This window comes from Narcine bancroftii, chromosome 6 (assembly GCF_036971445.1).
Source record: "Narcine bancroftii isolate sNarBan1 chromosome 6, sNarBan1.hap1, whole genome shotgun sequence".
In the NCBI taxonomy this organism is placed as follows: domain Eukaryota; kingdom Metazoa; phylum Chordata; class Chondrichthyes; order Torpediniformes; family Narcinidae; genus Narcine; species Narcine bancroftii.
This window is the reverse complement of record NC_091474.1, coordinates 147,699,124-147,727,033: the sequence shown is the minus strand read 5'-3', so window position 1 is coordinate 147,727,033 and position 27,910 is coordinate 147,699,124. Positions and strand designations below refer to the sequence as shown.

At 38.7% G+C, this 27,910-nt stretch overlaps 1 protein-coding gene across 8 annotated transcripts in view; it reads right to left on the bottom strand.

Annotated features, from left to right (window-relative positions):
* Positions 1 to 27,910, bottom strand: part of greb1 (growth regulating estrogen receptor binding 1) — a 266,669-nt gene that overhangs the window by 92,554 nt on the left and 146,205 nt on the right. For 6 of the 8 annotated variants that reach the window (XM_069886310.1, XM_069886305.1, XM_069886308.1 and 3 more), the window contains exons 4-12: positions 25,651 to 25,827; positions 17,572 to 17,754; positions 14,737 to 14,883; positions 12,143 to 12,283; positions 11,071 to 11,196; positions 6,660 to 6,797; positions 5,348 to 5,533; positions 3,825 to 4,175; positions 598 to 726 (exon numbers count right to left, since the gene is read on the bottom strand). In XM_069886310.1, the coding sequence (XP_069742411.1) occupies positions 598 to 726; positions 3,825 to 4,175; positions 5,348 to 5,533; positions 6,660 to 6,797; positions 11,071 to 11,196; positions 12,143 to 12,283; positions 14,737 to 14,883; positions 17,572 to 17,754; positions 25,651 to 25,827 (1,578 nt within the window). The remainder of the gene's footprint in view (positions 1 to 597; positions 727 to 3,824; positions 4,176 to 5,347; positions 5,534 to 6,659; positions 6,798 to 11,070; positions 11,197 to 12,142; positions 12,284 to 14,736; positions 14,884 to 17,571; positions 17,755 to 25,650; positions 25,828 to 27,910) is intronic. The other 2 variants (XM_069886311.1, XM_069886312.1) reach the window with 2 other exon arrangements.

Below are 27,910 nucleotides of genomic sequence, written 5' to 3'. Positions count from 1 at the left end.
ATGAGGATGTCGCTGGGATTGGAGAGTTTGAGTTGAAAGAAGAGGTTGAAAGGGTGAGATTTCTTTGCTGGGGTGACTTTATGGAGGTACAGAAAATCATGAAGGGTGGAGATAACATGAAAAGTCAGAGATCAAGCATCAGGGAGTCAAAATCTGGAGGGCCATAGATCTAAGATGAGGAAAGACTTAAAAAGGGACACTTTCCCCCCCATACGGAGGGATATCGGTATGCTGAACGAGCTGTCCGAAGAAGTGGTAGAGGCAAGTACAAATGTAACATTTAAAAGACATGGAGAGGAAAGGTTCAGAGAGATATGGTCCAAATGTAGGCAATTGGGGCAAGCTTTGGTAGACAATAAAATACCTATGGACAAGTTTGTACAAAGAACCTGCTTTGTGGTGTGGAACTCCATCAGGTGCAGCATCAGGTTAGGTAAGTTCATGGAGATGTGTTACTGGAAAATAGCTCATTGCAATGAACCTTGAAGATGTTTTCCAATCTCTGCCAGAAAATGTCTCAATCTGAATATCCCAAATCAAATTTCCCAGCAACCAGATAACAAGGTTGGGGAATAAACTGTGATAGCAATCATTTACCTGGACAAAGGCTGCTGAAGAAAGCTTCCAGTACCCCAACTGTCCCAGCGACAAGTTCACAGTTAATTTCTTTCAGGTGTTCTTTTGGACTGAGCATTGTTCTAGCCAAAAATCCAGCCTGACGTTTTCCTGGAGAAATAAGAGATTCATGCAAACTGGTAGTTAGGAACTGTTTAAAATATATTACACGTGGATAATCTGAGATTAACATGTCTTCAAACACCGATCCTTTCTCTGCCATATCACCCCTTCCCATAACTCCCTCAAACCCTTCCCCCTGAGTACAACTCAAAACGTAAATGATACTTAACCTTTCTTCATTCAATTGAAAGATCATCAATTTGAAACATTAATTCTGCTTAATCTTTTACAGATACTTCCTGACTTGCTGAATATTCTCAGAGTTTCTGTTTTTATTTCGTACTTCCAGTGCCACAGAGTTTGCAGCTACTGCCCAGTAGCACTAATTTCTACTGAAATGAAATGCTTTGACAGGCTGGTCATGGCCAGAATTAACACAAAGATCTGGACCCTCTGCAATTCACCTATTGTCACAATTGCTCCACAGCAGATGCAATATCGCAGGCTCTCCATTCAGCTCTGGATCACCTCAAAAACAGCAATTCATACACATGGCTGCTCTTCATCGACTACAGCTCGGCCTTCAATACCTTTATTTCCTCAGTGCTGGTCAAGAAGCTACAAACTCTAGGGCTCTGTAATCTACTCTGCAACTGGATCCTTGATTTTCTCATCAGAAGGCCACAGTCAGTACAAATTGGAAACAACATCTCCTCCTCACTGATTATCAACACAGGTGCACCCTGATACATGCTTAGCTTTACTCATTATACACCCATGACTGTGTGGCCCAGTACAATTCTAATGCTATCTACAAGTTTGCCAATGACACCACAGTTGTCAGCAGAATCACAAATGACAATGAGGAAACATATGGGAGAGAGAGATAGATCAGCTTGTTGGGTGGTATAACAACAACAACCTTGCATTCAACATTAGCAAAACCAAGGAGAAGGTTATGGATTTCAGAAGGATGTCAGGGGAACACGACCCAGTCCTCATCGAGGGCTCAGCAGTGGAAGGGGTCAAGAACTTCAAATTCCTGGGTGTCAATATCTCTGAGGCTCTGTCCTGGAGCCTCCACGTTGATGCAATCACAAAGAAGGCTCACCAGCAGCTAGACTTTGTGAGGTATCTGAGGAGGTTCAGTATATCACTGAAAACACTCGTAAACATCTACAGGTATATCGTGGTGAGCATTCTGGCTGGTTGCATCATTGTCTGATACGGAGGCGCCAACTCTCAGAACAAGTATAAACTTCAGACTTCACTCCATCAACATGAGATGGTGTCTTAAAAAAAAGCAGCCTCTATCCTCAAAGACCCCTACAACACTCTGCTACCATCGAGGAAAAGGTACAAGGACAGCTTCTTCCCCGCTGCCATCAGATTCCTGAATAATCAATGAACCAAAGACACTGCCTTATTTTACATGCACTGTTATTTTTTAAAATTTATTGTAATGTTGAAAGATAATTATAATATGAATGTTTTGCTGGTGCAAAACATAGAATGTAAAGACTTGTTCATGACCATAAATTCTGATTCTGATTTGAATGCATGTTGCAGCACTGCATCTCAGTGTTTTACGGTTGCTGTAGAGAAATGGATTGAAGGTCAATCCACAGGACCATAAGAGAGGCAGAGAGTATCAGTGGAGTCCCTTCCCGCACCCCCCCCCCCCCCCCCACTTTTCGACGTGATCTACTGGGATTGTTGTGTGAAGAGGGCAAGTAAAATCATTGAGGACCCTTTCCACCCCACACAGAGAATCTTCAATGATCCCGTTAGGGAAGTGAAACAGGAGTATCAGAGCCAGCACCGTCATGCTGAGGGACAGCTCCTTCCCACAGGAAGTGAAAATGCTAAATGTCCATAAGAACTGCTCATATCAACCATCCGAGGCTCTCATATTCATGAAACAATGTTGATTTATTTACTTGTGTTTCTGAATACTTGTCCCGCAGATGTATTGTTTACCTGCCTGTGTGTTTTTTTTTGTCTGGTTGTACCGAGGACCGCAGAACAGTTTTTTCAGGTTTTACTTGTACAATTAATTGACAATAAATTTGACTTGACTTATGGTAAAATCAAATATTACCTCTCTTGTTAATGACATTAAAGTGATGGGATGAATGATTTCTGGATGGAAATCACAATTCCTATCAGTCTCTGCTTGCTGTGTTGCACTATGATGGATATTAATGAAGCCAATGACAAGAAACTTTAGTTATGCATGCAAATTCTTTTGCGATAATAACAATTAACATTGAGAAAAGAATAATGAGCAGAAGTGAAATAGAAAAAAAGTGAAGAGAAAGTTCGATTAATTTTTTAAAATTTAGAAATAATTATTCATTTTATTCATTTAACTGCTTTTGATGAATTGCATTTTTAATTATAATAAGTCTGGGAAAATATTAATTTGACATTTGTGTGTGAAATGCCTGGACTTTTTGACTTTTTTTTTCCAGACTGCAGAAATATCTGTCTGAACTAAAGATTTCTGTTTGTAACCCAAAAGGACACTTAAATGAAGTAATGAGGATGTAAATTGCGAGTAAAAGCTCTGCTTTTTGGATGTGAACCCCAACTGCATCTTTTGTTCAACTTAAAACAATCCTGAGCCACTATCTAAAGAGAGATTGTATCCTTGGGATTTTGGATCTTTATTATTCAGCCATCTTGTTCTGATCACTGTTCTTCATGGAATTTATACATCTATGCTCAAAAGATGCATTATTGATGGAAAGGACACAGAAATAATCTGAGATATCAGCACACAATTAAGACAAAGTAGAGAACCATAAAAAAACAGGAAACTGGCTAAAGCAAGACAGAGAAAAATCAAACCAGGAAAAGGAGGGAAAATGGTGGAGGAGGCTGATCTGTTCAACCCTGTAAAATGCTGCAAAAATTTAGTGAGGATGGTTTAAGATGTTGATGGTCACATAGGATTATTGACTTTTACAAGGAGCTGTTGCAGCGAGGCAGGCACACCACCGAGAGATAAATGGAGTTGTAGAATTGATAGACGAGAACTGAGAACAGACTATATGTTGACGTATTAAGGAAAGGCTGACACCACTCCTTAAACTTAATTGGCAAATTATTCTGATCAAGTTTCATAGATATCAAATACTGACCTGTTACCACCACACATGACTCAGTGCTTTGATTTTTGGTGGTGCAAATGATTACCACAAAAGTCTTTCCATGTAGTTTCCCCTCACTGAGAAGCTTAAATGTTTCTGTGAGGCCTTCTGCCAATGAATTTGTCCACTCAATGATCTTGACAACATTCTTGCAGGAACTGGCCGCTAGTTTGGCCAACCAGGTGAGCTGATTTGGGGTGACAGCCAACGTCTGTGATGACATATAAGGTGCCAACTGAGAAACAGATTGCTGGTAATGTTTGGTTTCGGTAAGATTAGATTCCTGCCATGCTCTCACCAATATATGTTCCAAATCCTCAATCAAAGGCGCCTGATCTGGCACTAGGAGTCAAAAAAATATATAAATGCTCAAATATGCAAGATTTCAATGCGTAAAGAACAAATCAAATCCAATTACAATTGGAAACATGAACCTAATAGGAGAAAGATCTGGTTTATATGCAGTAATTTAGTTCATGCTTGAACATGGGATTGAAGACATTCTTCACAGCCACATAGAGTGCTTCAGTAGATAGCCATATGAAATATGAATATGAATTACTGGAAGTCAAGTGAAATCAGTGAATAATTGAGAGATTTTAGTGCCTATTGCACAGTCCCATTGCCCATGACAAAACTCCATCACCATTATTTATGTGCTGATTTGCAGTATTTCATATTTTGTGGCATTTGACTTTAATATTTTTTGCCATGAAGGAAGCCTAGATTTGCAACAATTCTGGTTATCTGAATCAGGCATATTGCTTCAGATCCTATTCTAGGGACATGAACACAAAGATTTTTTACTGCAACATTTTAAAGACAACACTTTACTGCAGTATTGAGAGAATGCTGAATTGTTGGATGTGGTGTCTTTCAGACAATGTATTAACCAAGCACATCAGGAGGATGTAGCATATTCCACAGCACTTCTCTGCAATGTTCCTGATGTGTATCCCTTTAACATCGCCAACTCATCAACATAATCGTGTTCAGAAAGATCTTGTCTTCGATGAGTTGGCTGCCTTGTTCCATAAAAGAGATGAAATAATTCTAAGCAATGTTTTAAATTAACACAGGGAACAAATAATACATTTTGGATTTTCAAGTGGAAGCTCTTGAGATGGAGTATTCTTCTGAATATTTTAGGGAAATGCAAAATCTTGTATTATTAAAATCAACAAAAACTGAAGTTTGTGACAACCAGTATTCTTGAGTGACACCAAGCACTTAACTAGCACTTAAAATAAAGTGGCTTTACTGATGAGGTTTGATATAGAACTCCATTCAAAATGAATAAATGTTTGGTTGAAGAGGTTGATTTTAAGGTGCATCATAATGGAAGAGGAGTAAAAAGAAGAGAGGACTGAAGAGGAAATTCCAGGTTTAATGCCTTAGTATACGCCTTTCTTTTTCTAGAAAATATACTTTTAACCAATACAACTAAATTCTACAATATGAAGAATTTACTCCACAAAAATAATTTGACAGAATAGTTTTTTTTAATCACTTACCAAGTTGAACTAGATAGTAAACTGTAAGTAAGATCTGCATCTCTACAGATGCTACCATGGTCACGGGTGTACAATGCTGCTCATACACTCTGGGTAAAGACTGGATGTTTCCATAACAATTCTGTAGCAATGGACTGATGACTACATCATTCAGATTACCACAAAGGTATGGAAAGCTTCCATGACCTAAACAAAATAAAATTATTGTATTTAACTTTTCTCTTTACAATGATTATTTCATTTTATTTAACTTCAGATTAAAAGGCATTTTAAATTAAGATTTATTTTGTGACAACAATAAGATAATGATTCAGCTGAAATAATTCAACTTTAAGTTCAACTTTAGTAGACTTGCCAAACCAAGTGCATATTTACTCTGTGGTATTATCTCAACAATCACAGATCAGGTGATCCTTCCAGTCCCACAAGAGATTTAAACAAGTAAAAATTTGAGAAGACTGAAACTCCAGCTCTAACACATTATGCCAGTCATGATAAAAATGTCAATGATCTGTTTCAGGTCCGGGTCTCTAATAGAAGCAGGGGTGAATCTAAGATGCAAAAGATCAGGCATGATTTTTATAAGCGTGCCTGAATTAAATTGTGAATTGCAGACAAGCAGTGCAAATATACTGAGAGGCCATAATGGGCCCAGGTGAGCATCAATTTAAAAAGAAAACTCAAATTGCTCAGGGAGTGTTTCTCCTGGGATCTTCAAGGATTTCCTTGGAATCACCCAATGTGAAGTGATCCTGTTCTTCCCCAGGTTATTGGCAGTAACCAAGATACAGGCTGCCTCAGGTTAGAAAATAAACTGACACACCTATGTACAAACACTCTCTTATAAGTTTAAGTCCAAAATACAACCATTCCTATGAATGGCAGAGCTAATTTCAGTTCTCCCCTCACTTTTATTTATTGCTTATGTTATTTTTGATGTCATTCAATAGAATACTGATGTCTGGTTACCATATTGAGTGATCTTTGTGTATTTTAACTTCAGGACGAAATGAAGTAATGGATATCTATAAAAAGAGAATGTTTTTTTTCCCCCAGGAACGGCTTGCAACTAATTCCAGGTTCAGCCAGGAACCAAACTCATAGGCCCAAAGCTATCTATGGACTAATTCTTACTGATGTCTGCCCAGATTGCGAATATGCCTAGATGTTGGGCAAGAATCGAGGAAATTTAATTTACATCAGGCTTTGTTAATCAGGTTGCAAGAGACTCCAAATCCAAAAGCACCTCCTTCTATCCAGAACCTACATTCCAGCATGATAAAAACTCAATTTCAAGTTTACATTCGTTTACCTTTAAAAATTACAGGTCGGATCCCACAGATGTTAAGTAAATTGTCAGGTACTACCACAGACTCTTCCGAGGCTTTTAGTGGAGAATCAGCTGGTCCTAAATGGCTGGGCTGAGTTAAACAAGTCAATTTCACATGTTCTGCAATTAGCAAGAGAGTGAATTAATTTCACGAAAGACTTAGTCAATAGTGATACAAGTGCAGATGATACTTATATCCCCTATTAATCATGTCAAGAGCAAATGAGATTATGCTGACTGATGGACAGATCAAAAGCAAAATACAGCGATTATATGAAATTTCTGATGAAAGGTGATTAGCCTGCAGCTCTCTTCACAAAGACTATACCTATTTAACATTAAGTCACCAAACAATTTTCCATTATTTTACTCACATCGTGCAGTAGAAGACAAAAAGGGAAATGATACAAGTTATAATTTTAAAATCAAAACATTGGAACATTATTGGAAGAGAAATCATAAAATGCACAATGCAAAACTATGGCAATCTTTTTCAGCAGAACTTTTATTTTCATCCACCGGTAGGAGCCCAGCATTTGTCATCTATCCTAAATTGCCCTCGAGAGGGGTGGTGATCAGCCATCTTCTGGAATTGCTTCGCACCAGATGCAATGTTCATTTTTTCATCATGGATCTAATTTTCAAAAGGCAAGAAGCTTCTCAAAATAAAATGTTTCTCCCCATCAATCAAGAAATATCTTTAACACATTGGCAACTGCTGGAGCAAACACTGATACATGCAACAAGATGCCATGCATGTTCTGACAAAGCAACTTTGACTTAACCTTTTAACCTTGCTCTCTTTCCATCAATGCTGCCGGATCTCTACTAAGAATTTGCAATATTGTCCATTAATATTTTGGTTTTTCAACAATGGATTTCGGGCAACATTACCTGATTGGTCCGCTGAACTTTCGCACCTGGTGAGTTATAAGACAGAAAACAGCCACCTGAATCAAAATGCACCTCCCAACAACACTGGGCCAATTTCAATTCGTCTATAGATGCAACTGTTCCACTCAAGGTGCTAAAGCCTTCTCTCTCCACTCCATCCTGATCTACCTGCAGAATGACACCTCATACGCCCCTCACATGTTCATTGACTTCAGCTCAGCTTATAATAAAATCATACACCAGAGGCTGGTGGAGAAGTTGCCCTCATTGGGAATCCATCTCCCACTCTGTTACTGGATTCTAGACTTCCTAACAGAAAGACTACAGTCTGAATGGGTTGGCAGCAGACGTCAAGCACCATCACACTAAGCACCGGTACACCTCAGGGCTGTGTACTTAGCCCACTCCTGTGCATGCTTCGGACCCATAACTGCAATCATAGATCCAGCACCAACAGGGTATGCAACATGGTTAGGGTAGCAGTTAGCGCCATGCTATTGCAGTGCCAATAGGGTTCAAATCTGGTGCTATCTGTACAGAGTTTGTACACTCTCCTGTGTCTGCATGGGTTTCCTCCAGGTGCACCGATTTCCTCTCACCCTGCAAAAAAACATACCGGAGCTGTAGGTCAATTGGGTGTAATTGGGTGGCATGGGCATGCAGGCCAGAAGGGCCTGTGATGTATGTTTAAATTAAAAATTAAGCGTCATCAGATTTACAGATGACGCAACAGTAGTTGACCTCATCAAAAACAATGATGAGCTGCACTACAGAGAAGAGGTGGAAAATCACTTGAAAAAAGTGTGAGAATAACGACCCCAGTCTCAAAATGAATCAAAGGAGATGTTTGTGGATTTCAGAGAGACCAGAGACAACCACCCTCCAATACACATCAATAACTCAGTAGTGGAAAGAGTGAAGGGAACCAAGTTCCTCAGAGCCTTCTGAAGAGGAAATCTATCCTGGACACACAACATCTCCTTACTTGTCAGGGAGGTGCCACAGCGACTGCACTTCGTGAGAAGAATGAAACAGGCAAGGCTACTGGCTACCATTATGTCAACCTTCTAAAGGAGCTCTATTGAGAACATCCTGGCCGGCTACATCAGTATGATATGTAGTCCATTGGATCAGAGATCAATCCACAGGAATGTAAAAGCAGCAGAAACGATCACTGTAATCTCCTTCCCCTCCAACAATATGATTTACCGGGATGGTAAAGTTGTAAAAGAGAGTTGTAAAATCAGTGTGGACCCTCACCAATCTGCCTGCATCATCTTCCATCTACCCCTCATGAAAGAGATACAGAAATATTAGAGCCGGATCCAACAGGCTGAGGAACAGCTTCTTCCCGTGGGCAGTGAGACTGACTGATGAACTCTTAAAAAAAACTCTCCAAGACTCCACCGTTTATTAATAATATTTATTTTAAATATATGTACCGCACTTGTCTCTATGTGTGTTCTGTCTCTATGTGTGTTTACACTGTGGACTGAAGAATGCTGATTCAGCAGGTTGTCCTGGTACAAATGGATGATAAATAAACTTGAACGTAATCTGTAGTCTACGAGCAACGATTCATTGGATGGAAACAAACAGCAACAGTAGAACAATTTGTGTAATATTAACAGAATGGATCAGAAGACATAAAATGAGGCTGCATCACTATCACAGCAGCTTTTCACGGCAGCCATCACAACTTTCTCCAACAGTGATAGTAGCATCAGGAGAAACATTATCAGAAGGGCATTAACCATTGTGTCCCAAAACCCATATCTAAACAGGAAATGAAATTCTAATCAATGTCAGACCTAAAACTTCAGCTTGTGCAACAAATTGTCATATCTCAGCAAGAAAATGCCCCTTTTATCAGCATGTTAACTAACCTAAATGAAAACATTCCAAAAGCTACCAGATCTATGAAACTTGACACCCTCTATTTCATTAACATCTATCCTTTATTTCATTCAGTGGTTTACATGGCAATCCATCATTTGGCTTTTCTTTCAAAAAATTAAATCAATATGCAGAAAATAATTGCTTTTAAATATGTGTGATATAAAAGGATTGATTGAACGTGTCCTTTTACATCGAGTGAAACACCAAAATATGTAGATGCTGTGATTGTAGTAAAAACACAGAAATGCTGGATAAACTCAGGAGGTCTTCCAGCGAGTGCCCAAGGGATGAAGAAGGGCTCAGGCCTGAAACATGTTAAATATCTTTACCTCCTATGGATGCTGTGAGATCTGCTGAGCTCCTCCAGCATTTCTGTGTTTTCACTACAATCATAGCATCTACAAACTTTCGTGTTTCATTTGATGTTGCAATCTATTCCAAAGATCACCGAATTAATATTAGCAAAAAGACCTTTTATCTGGGACTACAAAGCCATTAACATTTCCTGCTCCTAGTTGTCCATAAAATGAATGCTAGAGTAAGCATAACTGAAAAATAGTGAAGTGGATGTCAATAAAGATGAGGAACATTTTTAGATTTTTTTTAAAAAATAGAATGAATCACAAGCGTTAAAAATTGATGTCTTAAATTTAAACCAATACTAATGAATATCTCAGAATCTAATAATGTCAAATTAATCCTGCACAATGAGTCAAGATTAACCTCTGTATGTTTCAACATAGGAGAGAGACATCCTTAAAAGAAAATCACATTGTGGAACCAATAACATTTTATGACAACTATGCAACACATTGTTTAGAACTTGAACAGAAATACATGGAAAAAAATGATGCAAAATGCCAACTTTCTAACAGATCATTTATAAGTATTATAAGAATAATTCACTCAATTGTAAAGAGAGAATTGAATTCAGTTGATATTTTTTTTCTTTTTTAAAAGAATGGGTGAAATGCGTTCCACAACGAAGATTGTAAGGAGGGACCAGAAACAAAATACTGTACTTTTATTTATTTGTAAATATGAATACTTGTCCTGCATATGTATTGTTTGTCTCTATGGGTGTTATGCCTGGTTCTGTCTCTGCATGTTTTGAATCAAACCAGAGAACACGGCATGGTTGGCTTAGCGGTTAGTGCAACATCTTGACAGTGCAAGCGATTGGGACAAGGGTTCGAATCCCACGCTGTCTGTATTCTCTCCGTGTCTGTGTGCGTTTTCGACGGGGGCTCCGTTTTCCTCCCACCGTTCAAAACGTACTAGCGGTGTGGGTCAATTGGTTGCAAATTGGGCGGCATGGGCTTGTGGGCCGAAATGGCCTGTTACCACGCTGTATGACTAAATTTAAACACTGTTTCGTCAGGTTGTACTTGTGCAATCAGATAATAATAAACTTGCTTGCTTCCCTATTCCCACCTTGTCAGAGCAATTGCCAATAAATGACTTTCTTCTAAATACTAAAAGGTTCATGTGCAGAACATTTATACACTCTATAAATGTTTACTGATAGTTGATTGCGCAGTCAGAAAGTAGAATTTATGCACAGAAACTGAATGTTGAGAATGTTATTGTTATATCATACCAGTTTTGCTTGCTGAATTCTGAGCAGGTGGATTGTTCTGAATGGAACTCGTCTCTGATGCTGTTGGGGAATCTGGTGACCAACCTCTGTGACGCTTTTTTGGAGGACCTGAATTAGCTAAGGTGCCTGAAAAGATACAATTAGTGACAATGGCATATACTTTGACCACAATTACATAGTTGAAACTAAGCAAAATCCAGAGGGCATGACGGTGTTTTAGCAATAATCATCATCGTACTGGGGACACTGATGTCCACTGTGATAAAGTACTTTGAGAGGTTGGTTATGAGGTGCATCAACTCCAATCTCAGATGGATCTCGACCCCCTTCAATTTGCCTATCATCACAATGGATCAACAGCAAGACCACAGGAACACCGACGTCAGGCTGTTGTTCATTGACTAAAGATTGACATTCAACCATAGCAGAATGTACAGAAGCTTGAAGACCAGTACCTCCAGGTTTAAGAACAGCTTCTTTCCAACTTCCCCTTGTCATACTAATGACCACACTGACACCACAAAAGAATTGCCAGTACTATCACTCAGTCACTTTTTGCACCAGGATAACAGTGAATATTATTATTTATCTATATTTTTTGCATTTATTGTCTAAGTCAATTAAATATTGTGTTTCTGGTTTTTTTTTTACAAAGTACCTCCAGCTGCATTGTAAGAATTTTGGTGCATAACTACATTATATGGGTATACATTAAATGTTAATAAATTCATTCTCATTTTACAGACTGCTGTACACGCATTTGCTACCACATTAACTAATTTACAAATGTTAATACTCTTCCAAGAGTAATTTTACAAGCTATAAAAACTTTGGGAATTTAATGGATTATATTAGGTCAAACCTTTTTTTCTTTGTGTGCCTCATGCAGAATGGTGCCTCATGCAGAATGGTGGCTCTGACTTTGCCACACACCTTCAGCAACCACAGTACAAGTCTAGATTTTATGTTCAAGTACCTACAGTAAGCTTCAATCCATTAACTTAAGGAAAGTACTGGCTAGTGGACCAGAGCTGAAACCAAAGGCAGTTGACAATGTACATAATTACTCTACCTATTAATGAAGACCTTAACGTAGTCTTCACAGTAAAGTTGTTGGCCTTTGTTGCATTTTGGTGTTTGTAGAATTCTCTGTTGTTATGAGTTACAGAAAATCCTGGTGTTGCTTGACTAGGAACCTGGATTGATGGTGAACCTGTAATTACAATCTATATAGTCAATGGCTTTCTTTGAGAACAAATTTTCAGCAAACAGGAAAATAAGATGACATTGTTTATAGTTTACATAATACTCAAATTAATATCATGTTATAATTGTGCTAAGAGTCAATGGAAAAGATTTGAAAAGATTCTTCGGGAATTACAAAAGCAGTAAGGTATGCAGGCCTAGAAATACTTTCTGTCAGCTCCATCTCCATTGTGACATCAGATACTTACCCTGGTCTAGTTCCCACAAGACTGGTTCTGGATCCTCTGTAACAATCATGTGCTTATAGACAAAGGTGACCAGGCACAAAAAAAGTTGTAAAGTGCTGTTTTGACATCACCCCAGCTCTATCTATTGTTTGAGTTCTTCATTAATATGTAAGGACCCCTCACATTTAACCCACCTAGCATCCTCACCTCACAATGGATACCATCCCACAGCATGCATCACCATCCATTCCCACAGTGTCTGAATATGAACTCCTGCCCTGAATGATGCCTCAATCTGATCCTTAATGTCTGCATCCCTTCCCTGATTGAAACTAAATCCATTCACTGTCCCTCACCCCAAATAATTACAAAGAGCAAAACAGAAATTACAACTTCAATAATGCAATAAAATGTAAAATATACGGCAGTAATAAGCTTTAGGAATTCTGCATAAACATTAAAAAAACTCAGCACTACATCAGGGAAGTTGTACAAATTTACAAAGTTTAAGGACTTCTTTGCAGGTGGTCCACATTCGGAATCTAGATAAAATATTGTGGCTGGGTGACTGATCCAATTCAACTCTGAAGTAAGGTCATGAAACTCAAATAAATTAATCAGATTGTTCAAAATAGTAGATAAATTTAAGAACTGCAGATGCAGGATTTTTGAGTGATCAGTGAGAATGGGGAGGGACTCAACAGACCAGGCGGCATCCAGGGAGAGAAAGGAGTCATCAACATTTAATGTCAAAACCTAATGATGATTCAAACATTTGCTGACTTGCAAATCACTTTGACTACCTCTGACACACTTTAATAATCACTTTAATTGATAAAATTTACAGATTTGTCATTACCTGGACTCTCCACTCTTTGCAATAATGAAGCAAAAGCTGTGTTATTGCAATCCTCAAGTAAAATAACTGAAAAGAGACAGCTTGATCAACACTCCTTCAACTTCTTTATCTATGTCCATTCACACCTGGGTTAGAAATCATCACATCCTGAAGAGTTAGGCCATATTCCTGGTAGGTGAAAACCGTTATCAAGAACATGGAAATAAAAAAAATCAGGCTTCATTGTTTCACATCTTTTATTCCATGGTTTCCCAAACTTTCTCTTTCCACTCACATAGCACCTTAAGTAATCTCTATGCCATAAGTTCTCTGTGATTAGTAAGGGATAACTTAAGGTGGAACATGAGTAGGAAGAAAATGTTTGGGAAACCCTGTTCTATTCATTCAAGTTCATTAGCATCATCAAAGATATTGTTGTTGTTGTTCGTCCTTCATAGTCGAAGATGACCATGGCTTCAAAGTCATTGGGTTTGAAGACATGACTTGCGTTTGATTTGGATTAAAATGAGGGAGAGTTGCACAGGTCATCAGCCCCACTCTCTCACCCCGGCCTATCTGGACCCAGTGGCAAGACATAATTGAGACGGCTGGAGATAGGTCAGGATGCAGTGGATGGCCAGCAGTGTTCTGTATGTCTTTCACTGTGCCTCTTAGCGCTCCACGACGCATTGCTGAGAATCATGTTTCTGCCCTTTGAACCAGTGATGGTTTCTTCCGCACAGTCCGCTGAATCCAGGCTTCACATGCTAGGTAGACAAGCCCTGAGTGATGTGGGTCCACAGCAGTTCTTGCGGCATGCACACAAGCCTCCCTACTCATTGTTGATATCCTCAGATGCCTTTGCAGCCATTGGAAGATCTCTCCTCTTCCGTCTGCTCTGCCATTGGGATGATCACCTAGTGGTGTAGCAATGACACCACCCCCTCACTTGTTTTTCGCCTGCTAGCTGAAGCGGTTTCCAGGGTGTGGAATGAGGAGCCAACAAGTGAGAGATTTAGGAGATAAGTGAGGTCCAGTGATGCCTACCATCCCCACCTTAGTGAGGTGTGTAGGGAGCTCCGAGGAGAGGGAGTACTTTTGGTGCTGATAACTTTGCCTCATCATCAAAAATAGCACTGTGAGCATGGCACAAATCAGATGGCAGAAGGTCAGCTCCTCCAGTAACACTAACTCCCTTCTGAAACTTACCCTTCCCTTAACTCGATTAGGAGCAAGAAGTTGAATAAAGGACAGAAGAAAGCACAATTACTTCTTAAGTGCACCCCCATTGTTAGAATTCACCCTCCCACTGCATCTTTTAGTTTTTTGAGACTTAAATTATTCAAAAGGGACCAATCAAAAGAAAACCATCAAAGAATCAAAAGATTGTAGTACCTGCTTGTTGAATTCCAGTTGCTGCAATTTGATTGGTTCCAGCAATGCTTTCTGCTGACGACACTGTAGTGGATGAGGTTGGGCTCTCAGGAGGTTGTGAGGGAATACTGGAGATGGAACTCGAGCCCAACTGGTGGGTCTTACCCTCTGTTAAAATTAAAAGTGCATTCTTAACAACAAAGCCATTTTCAATTTTCAGTCATACGAACATATTTGTTTTCATTTGCATCATCGGACTAAAGACATCCACAAAAACTTCCAAAATTTAGTGACCTACAATACAGAGAAATATCCCTGGAAACTCATCAGACAAAAACTGACAGTGACCTAAAACAGAAAGTTATTAAAGGGGTTGGGTTAGAGACAGGGTGTGATGGGTGGAAGGAATCAGGGAGGTAATTCATTGTAAACATAAAAGAGATTGGAAGAGGCCACAAGAGAAAGACAGCTATCATCGGGTTGAAGAGTTGGACACGGCTTATGAAACTGGGAGTGCAAAACTTTAAAAATGAGGCACATACAAAAAGTGTAGTTGCTGTAGTTTTCAGTGAACAGGAGAAGCTGGAGGGACTATGGGTCATGCAGTATCATGTCAACTTTTCAGATGGGCATCCTGCAGTCTCAATCAGTGGTTTTGACCCAAAATATTGACTGACCATTTCCATGCATGAATATTGCCTGATCTGCTGAGTCCTTCCAGCTTTGTTTTGTTCAAATAAAAATGAGTCACTGAGCTAGGGGTTTCTTCACCATATTTATCTATTTCAAAACGTAAAACATTCTTGATAACATTTTAGGATGAGTGCTCATGATCAACCAGAACTAGTATTCACATCACAGTGCTTTGTGCCAACTAAATCTGGATGGCCATTAATGAACCCCTTCTCAAGATTTTTTTTTTTGAACATGTTATTTTTCATTTGGATCAATACATAGATGTCATTCTTCATCATATAACAATACAATGTAATAAAAACAATATAAAATGATATATAATTTTTTTCTTTTTATTCCCACTCCCCCCCCCCCTCCCAAAAGAAAAAAGAAAAAATGAGAAAGAAGACATATTATTCTATCCTATACATATTAATTGGGAAGATGGATGATGTGGATGGACTCCTACTGATGGAATCCATATATGGTTTCCAAATCATGTAAAAATTCTCAGGTTGATTCCTTAAATTATAAGTTTTTTTTTCCAGTGGTATACAATTTTGAATTTCTATATGACATCTGACAAACCCTATAAAATTATCTGACTGCCATACATTACCATGCCACTGCTATTGCTACACTCAAAAATTTTCATTGATATTTGTCTAACTTCAATTTAGTATCAGTGTTATATAAATCTCCAAGCAAAAATATTCTGGGATCTTTTGGTATCTGTATCTTCATAATTTGTTCCCATTTTTTCACAAGACCAAACTGCATATAATATTTGTCAGAACAATTTGAATCAAGTCCATGTAATTTATAGGGAGTGTAGTATAATTGGTGTAAAAATTTATATTGTATCATTTGATATCTAACATTAATTGTATTAATTGCACTCTCCTGGCACAATCTTGACCGGCCTCATCATGAATTTGTATATTTAAACCTTTTTACCATTTTTTATGACTTATATAGTTCCCTTTTCGGCATTGTGTCTTGTAATTGTTGAAACATATTAATAATAAATTTTTAAATAAATGTATAAATTATAAAATACTCAAATGGGCTCTGTTCCTGAAGTCTAAAATTCGCACCTAATTTCTTTTTTTAAATATGATTTTAGTTGATAGTATGAAAAAATAGTTTTATTGGGAAAAAGAACCTAGGAAACAATCTTTTATCCCCTTTATCCCATTATTGTGCCAGATATCAAAGAAAGGATTATTTAAAGTAAAGGGAATAAGTGGATTCTGCTTTAACATCATCTTAGCTATTTGGTAGTTCTTAATTCCTCTTTCTTTATGAATTCCATTCCATATCTTGAATAAATGTACTCCTTTCAAAAGTTCCTCATTCCATTTATTCAAAAAATGTTCTGGATTAGTTCCTCCTATATTATTCATTTCAATATGTACCCATGCTGTCTTCTCACCAATTTGATTACAAGAGGATAGAAATCTTAATTGAGCTACTTTATAAAAATTTTTAAAATTTGGCAACTGTAATCCTCCCTGATCAAATTTCCAAGTTACTTTTTCCAAAGCCATCCTTGGCATTTTATCACGCCAAATAAATTTTCCTACATTTTTATTTAATTCTTGAGAAAACTTTGTTGGTATAGGAATGATCAATGACTGAAATAAATATTGCGATCTCAGAAAAATACTCATTTTTATACAATTTACCCTTCCGATTAAAGTTATTGGTAAATCTTTCTATCTCTTTAAACCTTCATTAATATTTTTTTGTAATGGTAGAAAATTCAATTTAAATAAATTATTTAAATTTCTATCAATATTATTTCTTAAATACTTAATTGCTTCCTTTTGCCACTTAAACTTCATCACCTGCTTACTTAATGTATGGTCCCCATCATTTCATTCTTTCCTACAATGACTTTATAACCTGAAATCAAACCATATTCTGCCAATCGTACATTTATTTTCTTCAATGATTATTTCTGGTTCTGTAAAATATAATATAACATCATCTGCAAACAAGCTAATTTTATGTTCTCTATCTTCTATCATAAAACCCTTAATCTCATTATCTCTTCTTATCTCTTCTGCCAATGGTTCTATAGCCAATGCAAATAAAAATGGTGATAATGGCCATCTTTGTCGAGATTACTTTTCTCTCAAGATTTATTTGAAATCAAAATCTATTTTGCAGACTCACCTGTGCCCTTCCAACAGATTAAGGGCCCTTTAGTCAGAATGCCTTGTGAATTTTTAATCAGATAATACTTCAGGTGCTTTTGTTTTTTGGGCTGTGTGGCCAATTTCAAGTTGATGTGATTGGAAAACTCTGTGAAGTACCGAAATCCTTTCTCACCACAGCCGACACAAGTTCCAGAGAAACCTGGAGAAACATCAAGGATAAATGCAGTTAACAGAAATAAAGTTTGCTGTACAGTACGTTTCAGTTATCCAAAATGCTTGGGTCTGGTCATTTTTCGGTTAACTGGATTTTTCAAATAACTGAGAAATTGCTTTAAGCAGGCCCAATAGCATTAGCATCCTGTAATCATCAATAGTTAAAACTCCAGAAAAAAAACAACAGAAGGTGTTTCAAGAATTAAATAATGTTTAATTCTTACCAAAAAAAAACCCAATGTGATCTCTGCTTACAAAATAAGATAAATGCATAAATTTAAGAAAAGATTTCTTTTTTTACTTTCAAAATTTCAGAAAACAGAATTTTGGTTAAGAGGTTTTCGGATAATTGGAAACATACTTTATAATCAAAAGAAGCTTATTTCCTTAAAGACCTTTTAAAGAGGAGACTTCTTTCCCCCATCTCAACTGCATTGTTAAAACTCTTTCCAGTATTTTTATTACACACATACACACTCATACATAGGTAATAATATATATCCCACAAAGTAAGCGTATATTACAAATAGCTATAAACAATCCATGATAGACAAAAAAATGTATATAAAAAACTATTCTAATAATCTAACCCTTCCCTTGTGAAGTTATGAGTAAACACTTACGCTCCATTAATGCATAAAAAAAGGACAACCAAGATGTAAAATGGAATCTAATAAATCTTATAAATTCTGAAAATAATTAAGGACCCCATAAATTTAGAAAATTAAGGTTCATTACATTAGTATAGCATCAGCATCGCTAAAACTCAAGAGATAAAAGGGCCCATTTCAATAGCTGCTGCATTATGTTCATTCATAGCAACACAACTCAGATGTCCTACTGTGGAAAACAAAAGTTGCTTGATAGGAGCCATAATTCAATACATCATTGGCACAGTGGAGCACTCCACCATGACAGATTTGTAGATTGTACATACAACTACTGAAGGTCCTCCTCCAATTGAGTAATTATGTAAAAAGGATCTCTGAAAATGTAGATGTGATCCTCATGACAATAGTTTTCCTGCACTCGTAACAAAATATCTATTCCAGGAAAGCTTTTCCTGCAAACTTCAGGATTAAAATCAATAGCATGGAGTAAATAATCTAAAATATTTTGCGCACCAAAAATAAAACAAAAATGCAACTTTGATGGCAGGTTCGAAATGGATAATCTCCACCACCAAACAGCAGGTGCAATAGGCCATGACTACCTGCAGGCACTCCTTCGCCAGCATTGGATCCAAATCCCAGAACTCCGAGGCTAACGTTAACTTTGGGCAAGTGGTACCCACCTGTTTCAAACAGGCTTCAATTGTACTGGTGCCCAAGAAGAGTGTGGTAACCTGCCTAAACTTCTATCAACCAGCGGCACTTACATCCACGGTGATTAAGAGCTTTGAGAGGCTGGAGCTGAAGCATATCAGCTCCTGTCTGAACGGTGCATTGGATGCATTCCAATTTGCCTACTGTAGCAACAATCTCTGGCAGATGCCATACTATTGGCTTTACACAAAACCCTGGAACATCTGGACAGCAGGATGCTCTTTATTGATTATAGCTCAGCATTTATCACCATCATACCCACAAAACCGATCAACAAACCCCAAGATCTGGGCTTCAATAACCCATTGTGCAATTTGATCCTGGATTTCATCATCTCGAGTCCCCAGTCAGTTCCAATTGGCAAACATCTCCTCCACAATCTCCATTAGCACTGGAGCCCCACAAGGATGTGCACTCAATCCCTGCTCTACTCATGCTATATCTCTCTGACAGTGTGGCCAAGTACAACTTCAGCACCATGTACCAATTTGATGATTCCACAGCTTTTAGTGACAGTGCAGCCACTGGTGCAAACCCACGGAGAGCGGGGAGCGGAGACACAGCACTTCCGCAATGTCCAACCACCCAGTCTGACTGATGTCAGCTCCGCACAGGCTTTGAATGGCCCGAAAGAAGCCGAAAGTAGTTCTATTTAAAATCACATGACCATTGGGTCTGGACCCTAGATGGCTATGCCTGTGATCGGCAGCAGTCTAAAGGGGTTCCATACTCCGGGAAGGCAGAGGACTAGTACTGGGCACCAGAAAACAGGGAAGCCAACCCCTGTCCGAAAAGGAGAAACAGAGAAGATGACCCATGGAACAGTGACCATGAGGGTCCAGTGAGACGTTCTGTGACTGAAGGAACCACACAGGTGGCAGACTGCTGGTAACTCAAGGCAAGGAACCCACAAAGGTTGCTAGAGATTGCAGCAAGGGACTTGCATCAGGCTGCAGACTCCTGGAGACTGGCTGAAGGGGTACCAGGAATCAGAACGGGGATGCGAGAGGAGGTGAAGGCTTCCCAATTGTATTGGAGGTTAGGATCTGGAGTTTTGGCTGCTGATGGTTTGGACTGGACTCTGTGTGGCTGCGACGGCCGCAGGATCATTTGGGCGAATCCACAGACACTCAGTGACTGTGGAGGGAACTCTCTTTTGCTTCTCTTTCTCTGACTGTAAGAGGTGCTACAGGCAATTTCTGCCGATGGTGAGTTTATCTGCCTTACAAAAGGCAAAGCAATTTGGTGCAATGTAACACTGTTTTTAAATTGAATCTTGAATCTTGGTATTAAAGGGGTGACGAATCAACGTACAGAAGGGAGATTTAAAACCAGGCTGAATGGTGTCAACAGAAATCTCTCATTAAATGTGAATAAGACAAAGTTACTGATTGTAGACTTCAGGAAAGGAAAACCAGAGGTGTATGACCCAGTACTCACTGTACTGGAGGAATCAGAGGTGGAAAGGGTCAGCAATTTCAAATTCCTGGGTGTCATTATCTCGAGGACCTGTCCTGGATCCATCAGACAAATCTTATTACAAAGAAAGCACAAGAGGGCCTCTACTTCTCAAGGAGTCTGCTGAGGTTCGGTCCATCATCTGAAACCTTGGCAAACTGTGAAAGATGTGTTGTGGTAAATGTGCTGACTGGCTATGTCATGACTGTGAGAGCACCAAGAACTGCAAATGTTCATGGAATTGTCCCAGTACATCACAGGCAAAACTCTCCCCATCACTGAGCATATCGACATGGAGCATTGCCATCAGAGAGCAGCTTCAATTATCAATGATCTGCACCACCAAGGACATGCTCTGTTCTCACTGCTGCCATCAGGAAGGAGATACAGGTGCCACAGGACTTGTGCCACCCGGTTCAGGAATAGCTACTTCCCCTTAACTATAAAACTCAAACTATAGTCTTGTAGAGACTAATTTAAGGACTCATATGCTTGTTATTTATTACTGTATATTTATATTTACATTCACATTTGAAGTTTGATTAGTTAACAGTTACTGGTATAGAAATTGCTATGCCCAAGAGAAAAACGAATATCCAGGTTGTATCTGCTGTCATTGTAGGTACTGTGATCGTAAATTTGAACTCTGAACCTTCACCAGAAAAATTACAATTGTTCAAGAAGGCGATGCCATCACTTGCTCGAAGGTGACAGCAGGCTGTGGGAGAACTGTGTCAGCTTGGCTCATGCTCCACAGCATAGCAGCGACAGCACTGGGTCCCATAGAACCGATCAGTGCTCTGACCTTCCACCAGGCTCTTAAACGTAAGGGAGGAATTGAAATTCTCATTGCATGGCCATCGTGGCTACAACAGAGGCCAAGGCAACAGTAGTTCAGCAACCACAAAAGAGGAGAACAAGACGAGCAGCTAAGGCAGCCCATCTTTGCTCAATGTGCCTTGAGAATTGCTTGATATCTCCAGATCTTATAAACATTCAGACTGTCATGGTGAAATGTGAACACAGATCGCCTGTTCAATTGTTTAGAATCAAATGCACCAAATTTCTGTATAAAATTAAAAAAAGGATCATTTATTCTGATCCCTTTTTTAATGTATGGCAATCTAAAGGTATCAAACATCTTCAAGATCTTTACGTGGATGGAGTGTTTATCAGTTTCACTTTTTTGTCACACACATATGGCTTACCATCAACACACTTATTTCGCTACTTTCAGATTCGTCATTTTATTTCAAAATCTTTCTCAAACTTCCCTCAGTTACCTGCCAAACAACCCTGGGAAGAGTTGGTACCAGTTAATCCAGGAGTGATAGGGACAATTTCAAAAAATTATAGCTCTACTCTCTCAAACAAAAGACAATCACTTTCCAAAATAAAGTCAGAAAGGGAGCAAGAACTGGAAACCAGAATTGAGGAGAAACTGTGGAAAGAGTTCCACCACCTCCTGTTGGGACTTATTCAATTTAAGATGCTCTACAGGCTCCATTTTTCTATCCAAACTGGCAGCCATTTATCTCGAAATAGAGGACAAATGCAATAGGTGTAATGGCTCTCCATTGCCACCTAAGTCACATATTTTATTAGTGCCCCAAAATACAGGACGTCTGGAACAGAGTAGTAAACAGTCTATTTAATCCATGATTCCTGTTCCTGATTTCTGCATTAGCAATCGAAACCAAACCTTAAAGGCCACACTCTTTTTTTTGATGTTCCAATATGTATTTATTTTGACGGTGTTTTATTTGTGACTCAACTATTCCAAAGAAAATTAATTCCATTCAAGCTTTTCTCTTCTTCAAAAATCTCTCTCCTCACCCTCTGTAACTATTTATTTCAATTCATGGAATGTTGGCAGAGCTGGTAAATTTTATGTATTAAAAACACAGAAATGCTAAGGAACTCAGCGGGTCTTGCAGTATCCATATATAACTGATGATTCAGGCCTGAGCCCGAATCATGACCTTAATGTGGTATTGAATGACTATCTTGAATTGTTGCAGTCCTTCTGGTGAAACTTTTAGGTAGGAAATTCCAGAATTTACACTGACTGAAACTACAGTGATATAGTTCCAAGTTAATGTAATATGTGCCTTGGAGGAAACATGCAAATGGAGCTCTCTCAAGGCAGATGCCCATTTCCTTCACAGTGGTCAGAGATACAGGTTGAGAAATGTCATGGAAGTGCATAAGTCATGAAACTGCAATGCTTTTGAAAGTGATTCAACACTCAAACAACATTGTGCCCATGAGAATGAATATTAAAAGTGGTGGAAGGGATGCTTATCAGGTGGTGCCCTTTGTCACTGGACGTGATCGTCATCCCATCATGTGAACAGTATACCATCACTCAACTCGAGGAACCCATGCAGGCTGCTGGTGGCTTGCAGACAAAGGACTCGTATCAGACTGCGGACTGCTGGGGACTGGCTGAAGGGGTACCAGATACCGGAACCAAGATGCCAGAGGGTGCCAAGGGTGGGAGGGGCTCTCGTGGAGCCTCGGATGTTGAAGGGCTCCTGATCATGTTGGAGGTTTGGACCTGAAGCACAGGTTCCTGATGGTTTGGATTGAAGTCTGTCTTTCTGCAGAGGCTACAGAAGCACTGGAGGTGAATCCACAGACACTCAGCATCTCTGAAGGGACTATCTTTTGCTTCTCTTTCTCTGATCGAGGCAGTCTAAGTGCAATTTCATGTAATATTACATCTGTATTATGACAATAAATGAAACTTGATTCACAGTCCTGAATTATGTGTTTTCAATAGTGAAAATAATGGTGGGGTCTCAGCAATGGCAATGCCACTGAGTGCCGAGGAGATGAGCAAATAAATTACAAATAGTCATAGCCTAGCGTCTATAAGCAACCCATTCATTCATCACTTGTCACTTATCAGCCCAGCCCTAGATATCATCCAGATCTTACTTCGTGAAGGAATGGGTTGTTTCGATTTCATGCTGCTTATTTATGATTAAACATCCCCATTTCTGACTTTAAAATATGAGGAAAGTCACTGATGAGGCAGCAGAACTCATTCCAGCAATGGGCATTGTTAAGGATGACTCCAGATACGGTGAATTTCCCCCAACTCCCATGGACTTCAATTTTGTGACATCTCCTTGATGCCATACTCGATCAAATGTTGCCTTAAATCCCAAAGAAGTCATTCTCATCTCCATCCCTGGAGTTTTTTTTGCCCATTTTTTGAGCAGACTGAGGAGGAATTTAATTGTTCTGGAAAATTCCAAACCACTCATCAGAAGGAGGAGCTATCACTTTACAGTTAACGAATGAGGTGACTGTAAGATCCACAGGATTTGTTCTTTACTTGAAATGGATAGATTATACCTGGGCAATTTTTCACAGTGCCGAGTAAATGCCAGTATTGCTGAAGTACCAAGTCCGATTGACTAGTACTGAAGCAAAAGCCTTCAGCAATATCGTTTGAAGAACATATGGGAACATCAGCTGCTGCATGCACCCAACTCCATCAGTTGAAAGAAAACGTTAATTATTCAGCTCAAAAACACTTAAGCCAGTGGTTCTTAATCTTTTACTTTCCATTTGCATACCACTTTAAGTAATCCCTATGACATCGGTACTCTGTAAGGGATTGCTTAAGGTGGTATGTATGTGGGTGGAAAGAAAATGTTTGAAAGCCACTGTTTTTATTATACTTAATTGACTCATTATGTGCACGGTTTCAGAACTGAAAAGGAAATGGGCCAATGACAATTTTTCTCAAGCAAAATATTTCAGTAACAATTGGGTCTAGACCAGTGATTCTCAACCTTCCCTTCCCACTCACACAACATCTTAAGCAAACCCTTACAAATCACTGAGCTCCGATGGCAAAGGGATTGCTTGAAGTATTATGTGACTGAAAAGGTAAAGGTTGAGAACTATTGACTTACGGTCTCGGTCCTGAAATTTTAATTGTCTTTATCTCCACAGATGCTGTCTGCTGCCAGCATTTTTTGCAGACAGCATTTTTGTTTGCAACAGAGAAACCTGTCTTTCCTTGCTCAGAAGAAATGGCAATAATCAAAAACTGTCACTTGCAGGTGGCTCTGGAAACAAATCATCTTACCAAATGTAATTTAATAAAGTATATAGGTACTCTACGATTTACGACCGTAATTGGGAACGACGGATCAGTTGTATCTCAAAACGGACACAAGTTGGAATTTTGCCCGTGCACATGGAGCACCAAAGTCTTAAAGCAAACTTTTTAATCAAATCTTTTTTTCAACATAGATTTGACGATAACAACTTCAACCTTCATGAATTTGTCGATCAACCTTGGCAAATCTTTCCACATTCTGGTCCAATGTTTACCTTATTAGTTGGCATCCCGGGTTCATAGGCTGGGTACGGCCATCTTGATTCCTGTAAGCATGAGTGAGTCTTTGGTTGTCACATGCTCTAGTTTTTGGTTGGTGCACGCACGATGGTTTCATACATCGGAGTTCAGTTGGTGTATGCGCGAGAGTTAAGCGCCCTAACGATATTGAATTTGTGCATTTAATCTTGCGCATGCACCAAATGAAGACTTGTGCAAGCACGCAGGAATCAAGATAGCCACGCCTAGCCTACGGACCCCGGGACGCCATCTAACAAGGTAAGTACACACATTTTGGCTCTTACATGCCCTGTATCCCTGTTATAGTTTTGTCAAATACAACATACTCAGTGTAAATGTTATATTTTTTCTTTATATTTTTTTAAAAAGATTTTCGGTTGTTTGTGTGGATGGATGTAAGTCGCATAGGTCGCAAGTCAGGGAGTACCTGTATTTAGAAATGATATAGTTTCACAAAAAGATTTATTTCATTTTCCCCAATAATACAAAAAAGTGTGAAATTTGCAATTCTGAATTAATTTTTTGTGGCTGAATTATCAAAATAATACCAAAGTTGCATCAAAATTTTAAAATGTAAACGAATAGATTTGGCCTGAATTGAGCTCAGATTGAAAAAGGGTTGTTTCTCAATTCCAACTCAACATGAATAATGTGGTGCTTTATCTCACCATTCTCAGAAGTCAATAATATATCATTGTGATAAAAAGAACAATCTTACCCAGTAGAGCATTTCGTCCATTATCATCTGGTAAAAATCGCTTATCCACAGCGCAGACTAAAAGTTGCTCAGCGAGGTCAGAAGACTTGGCACCAACTAACAAGAATCCTGATGGCAGCTCAATGTGCTCATTTGACACAGAAACAAGCCGCAAGTCCTTTCCTGCCTGACAAAAGCCTAAAAAATATGAAGTCATGAGAATCAGATGAAAACAAATTCATTTCTTTCAGACAAGGGAGAAAGAAAAGGTTCACCTGCAAGCAACAGAAATCAAGTTGCTGGATTTTCACATTCACAAACTAGAATTTAGAATTTTTGATGTGATCCCAACCACAAACTGGTCAATTGGACTTGTTTGAAAATTCAAGTTAATCTTTGAGTTATCTATGAATCCAAAACACAGAAAAATGTGCTTATATGCTATGACTAAAACTATGCAAAATATTTCACCTCGTATTGTGCTTCCAGCAAGAAAGGGGACTTTATGTTTTTAATTATTAAATTAAACCCACTCTCATCAGAGATGGCTCAGTCACAGTGCTCTCCCCGTAACAATCTGAAGGTTCAAGTCCCACAAGACAATAATCGTAGCTGATTCTCCAATGTCATACTGAGGGTTATGCTGCATTTACAGATGAGTTGATAATCCAAGACCTCAGCTATTCTCCCAGGTGGATGTAAACGTTGCCATGTCAAAATTTTACAGAATTGGAGGGGATTTATCCTCAATTTCTTTGACATCCTCATTGTCATTAGTACTTAACAATCAATGCTCCTGACAAATAAGATGGTCTGATCTTCTTGGAGTAGATTGCTTTAGGCAAATTAGCCACTGTGTTTCCAATACTGTGACAGTAACTGCATCTCACTTAGTCTGCTTCACCGGTGTGAAGTGACATAGAAGTTGTACTTTTTTCCTTAATTGCATTTATCCCATTCAGCTTTCCTGCTCCTGAGAATGTAAGACCATTGATGCTGCTATAGCAACTCAGTCATGACATTAGTGCCTGAAATTATGGTATAAATTAAACTGGCATCTCTTTGGAATTGTTAGCCTCAAATTGAACATTGGAAATAGCATCAGATATTGATTTCCAGCTGAGCTGCTATTAACACATCGATTCCAGGTCAGGATAGTAAATATGCTTCCAGTTTCGCAATTAAGAAATAATATAAGAATGGTTTACATTATGGATGTGTAAATTAAAGCAAAATATCAAATGTAAGGCATCATTCTCCAATGAAAGGAGAGGAAAATGGAATAGTAACCATCCACTGGATTAGTATCGTGTGCATCAAGTAACATGCTGAAGGGCTGGTTTATAGGTACAATAACATTACATTGAGATCCCTGAGGCAGCATATAATACTGCAGTACTGAACATTCAGATCTCCAAAACTCACAGTCATCTTACAGAACTAAAATCTAGAATACCACAGAAATGTTAAAAATTGCAAAGGCAAAACTGATGGTCAATTGAGTGACTCTTCCCCCAAAATTAAGATCTCATAGAAATAATATTTTACTCTGCAGAACAGAAAACAGAAGTTGGGTCAGCCCCCACTCCCTTGATGTCTTGAATGCTCTGGTGCTGGGATTTGTCAGTCAAGTCTCCACCTTAATGTGCTTTTCTAATTTAATGCCATTGATTTGCCCAATTCTTGCAGGGTGACTTTAATAAGATGCAAAGTAAAGAAAAATGTCCTGCACTGCATTTTGCAAGTGCCTTGATTGAACAAGAGTAGTAATGCTACTTCACAAGAATGCCTCAACTCATATTTCACAGCACTTAGTACTACATGACTGCACAAGGGACACAAGTGTTTTGCTTGCTGCCATAGCCTGGGTAATACATTTGAGAAATCAAAAGGCAATCTGAATACTTATCAGGTTATTTGGGCCATCTCACAACCATTACAGAAGCTGCCAGCAATTTAAACTCAGAGTCCACATCCTAGGTGTAAATGAGCTGAAGGCTCACTAAAGAAAAATGGACCTATCTGTTGACAAGTGGACATCCCTCCCTATTTGGGAGACATAGGAATGCATGAAATCCAAGCCACTGTTTCACCACAAGCTTTCCTGGGTAGGATCATGCTTGTATCATTATATAATACACATCACTAAAGACACCTCCTCACCAGGAAAGTCATGTTGGATAAAGTGTACTGTGTGTCCATATATTCTGTGCAATGACTTGCTGCAACAAGTAAATTATACAAAGACATGATAGTGGGTAAGCAGCCCATTTAATTGTTC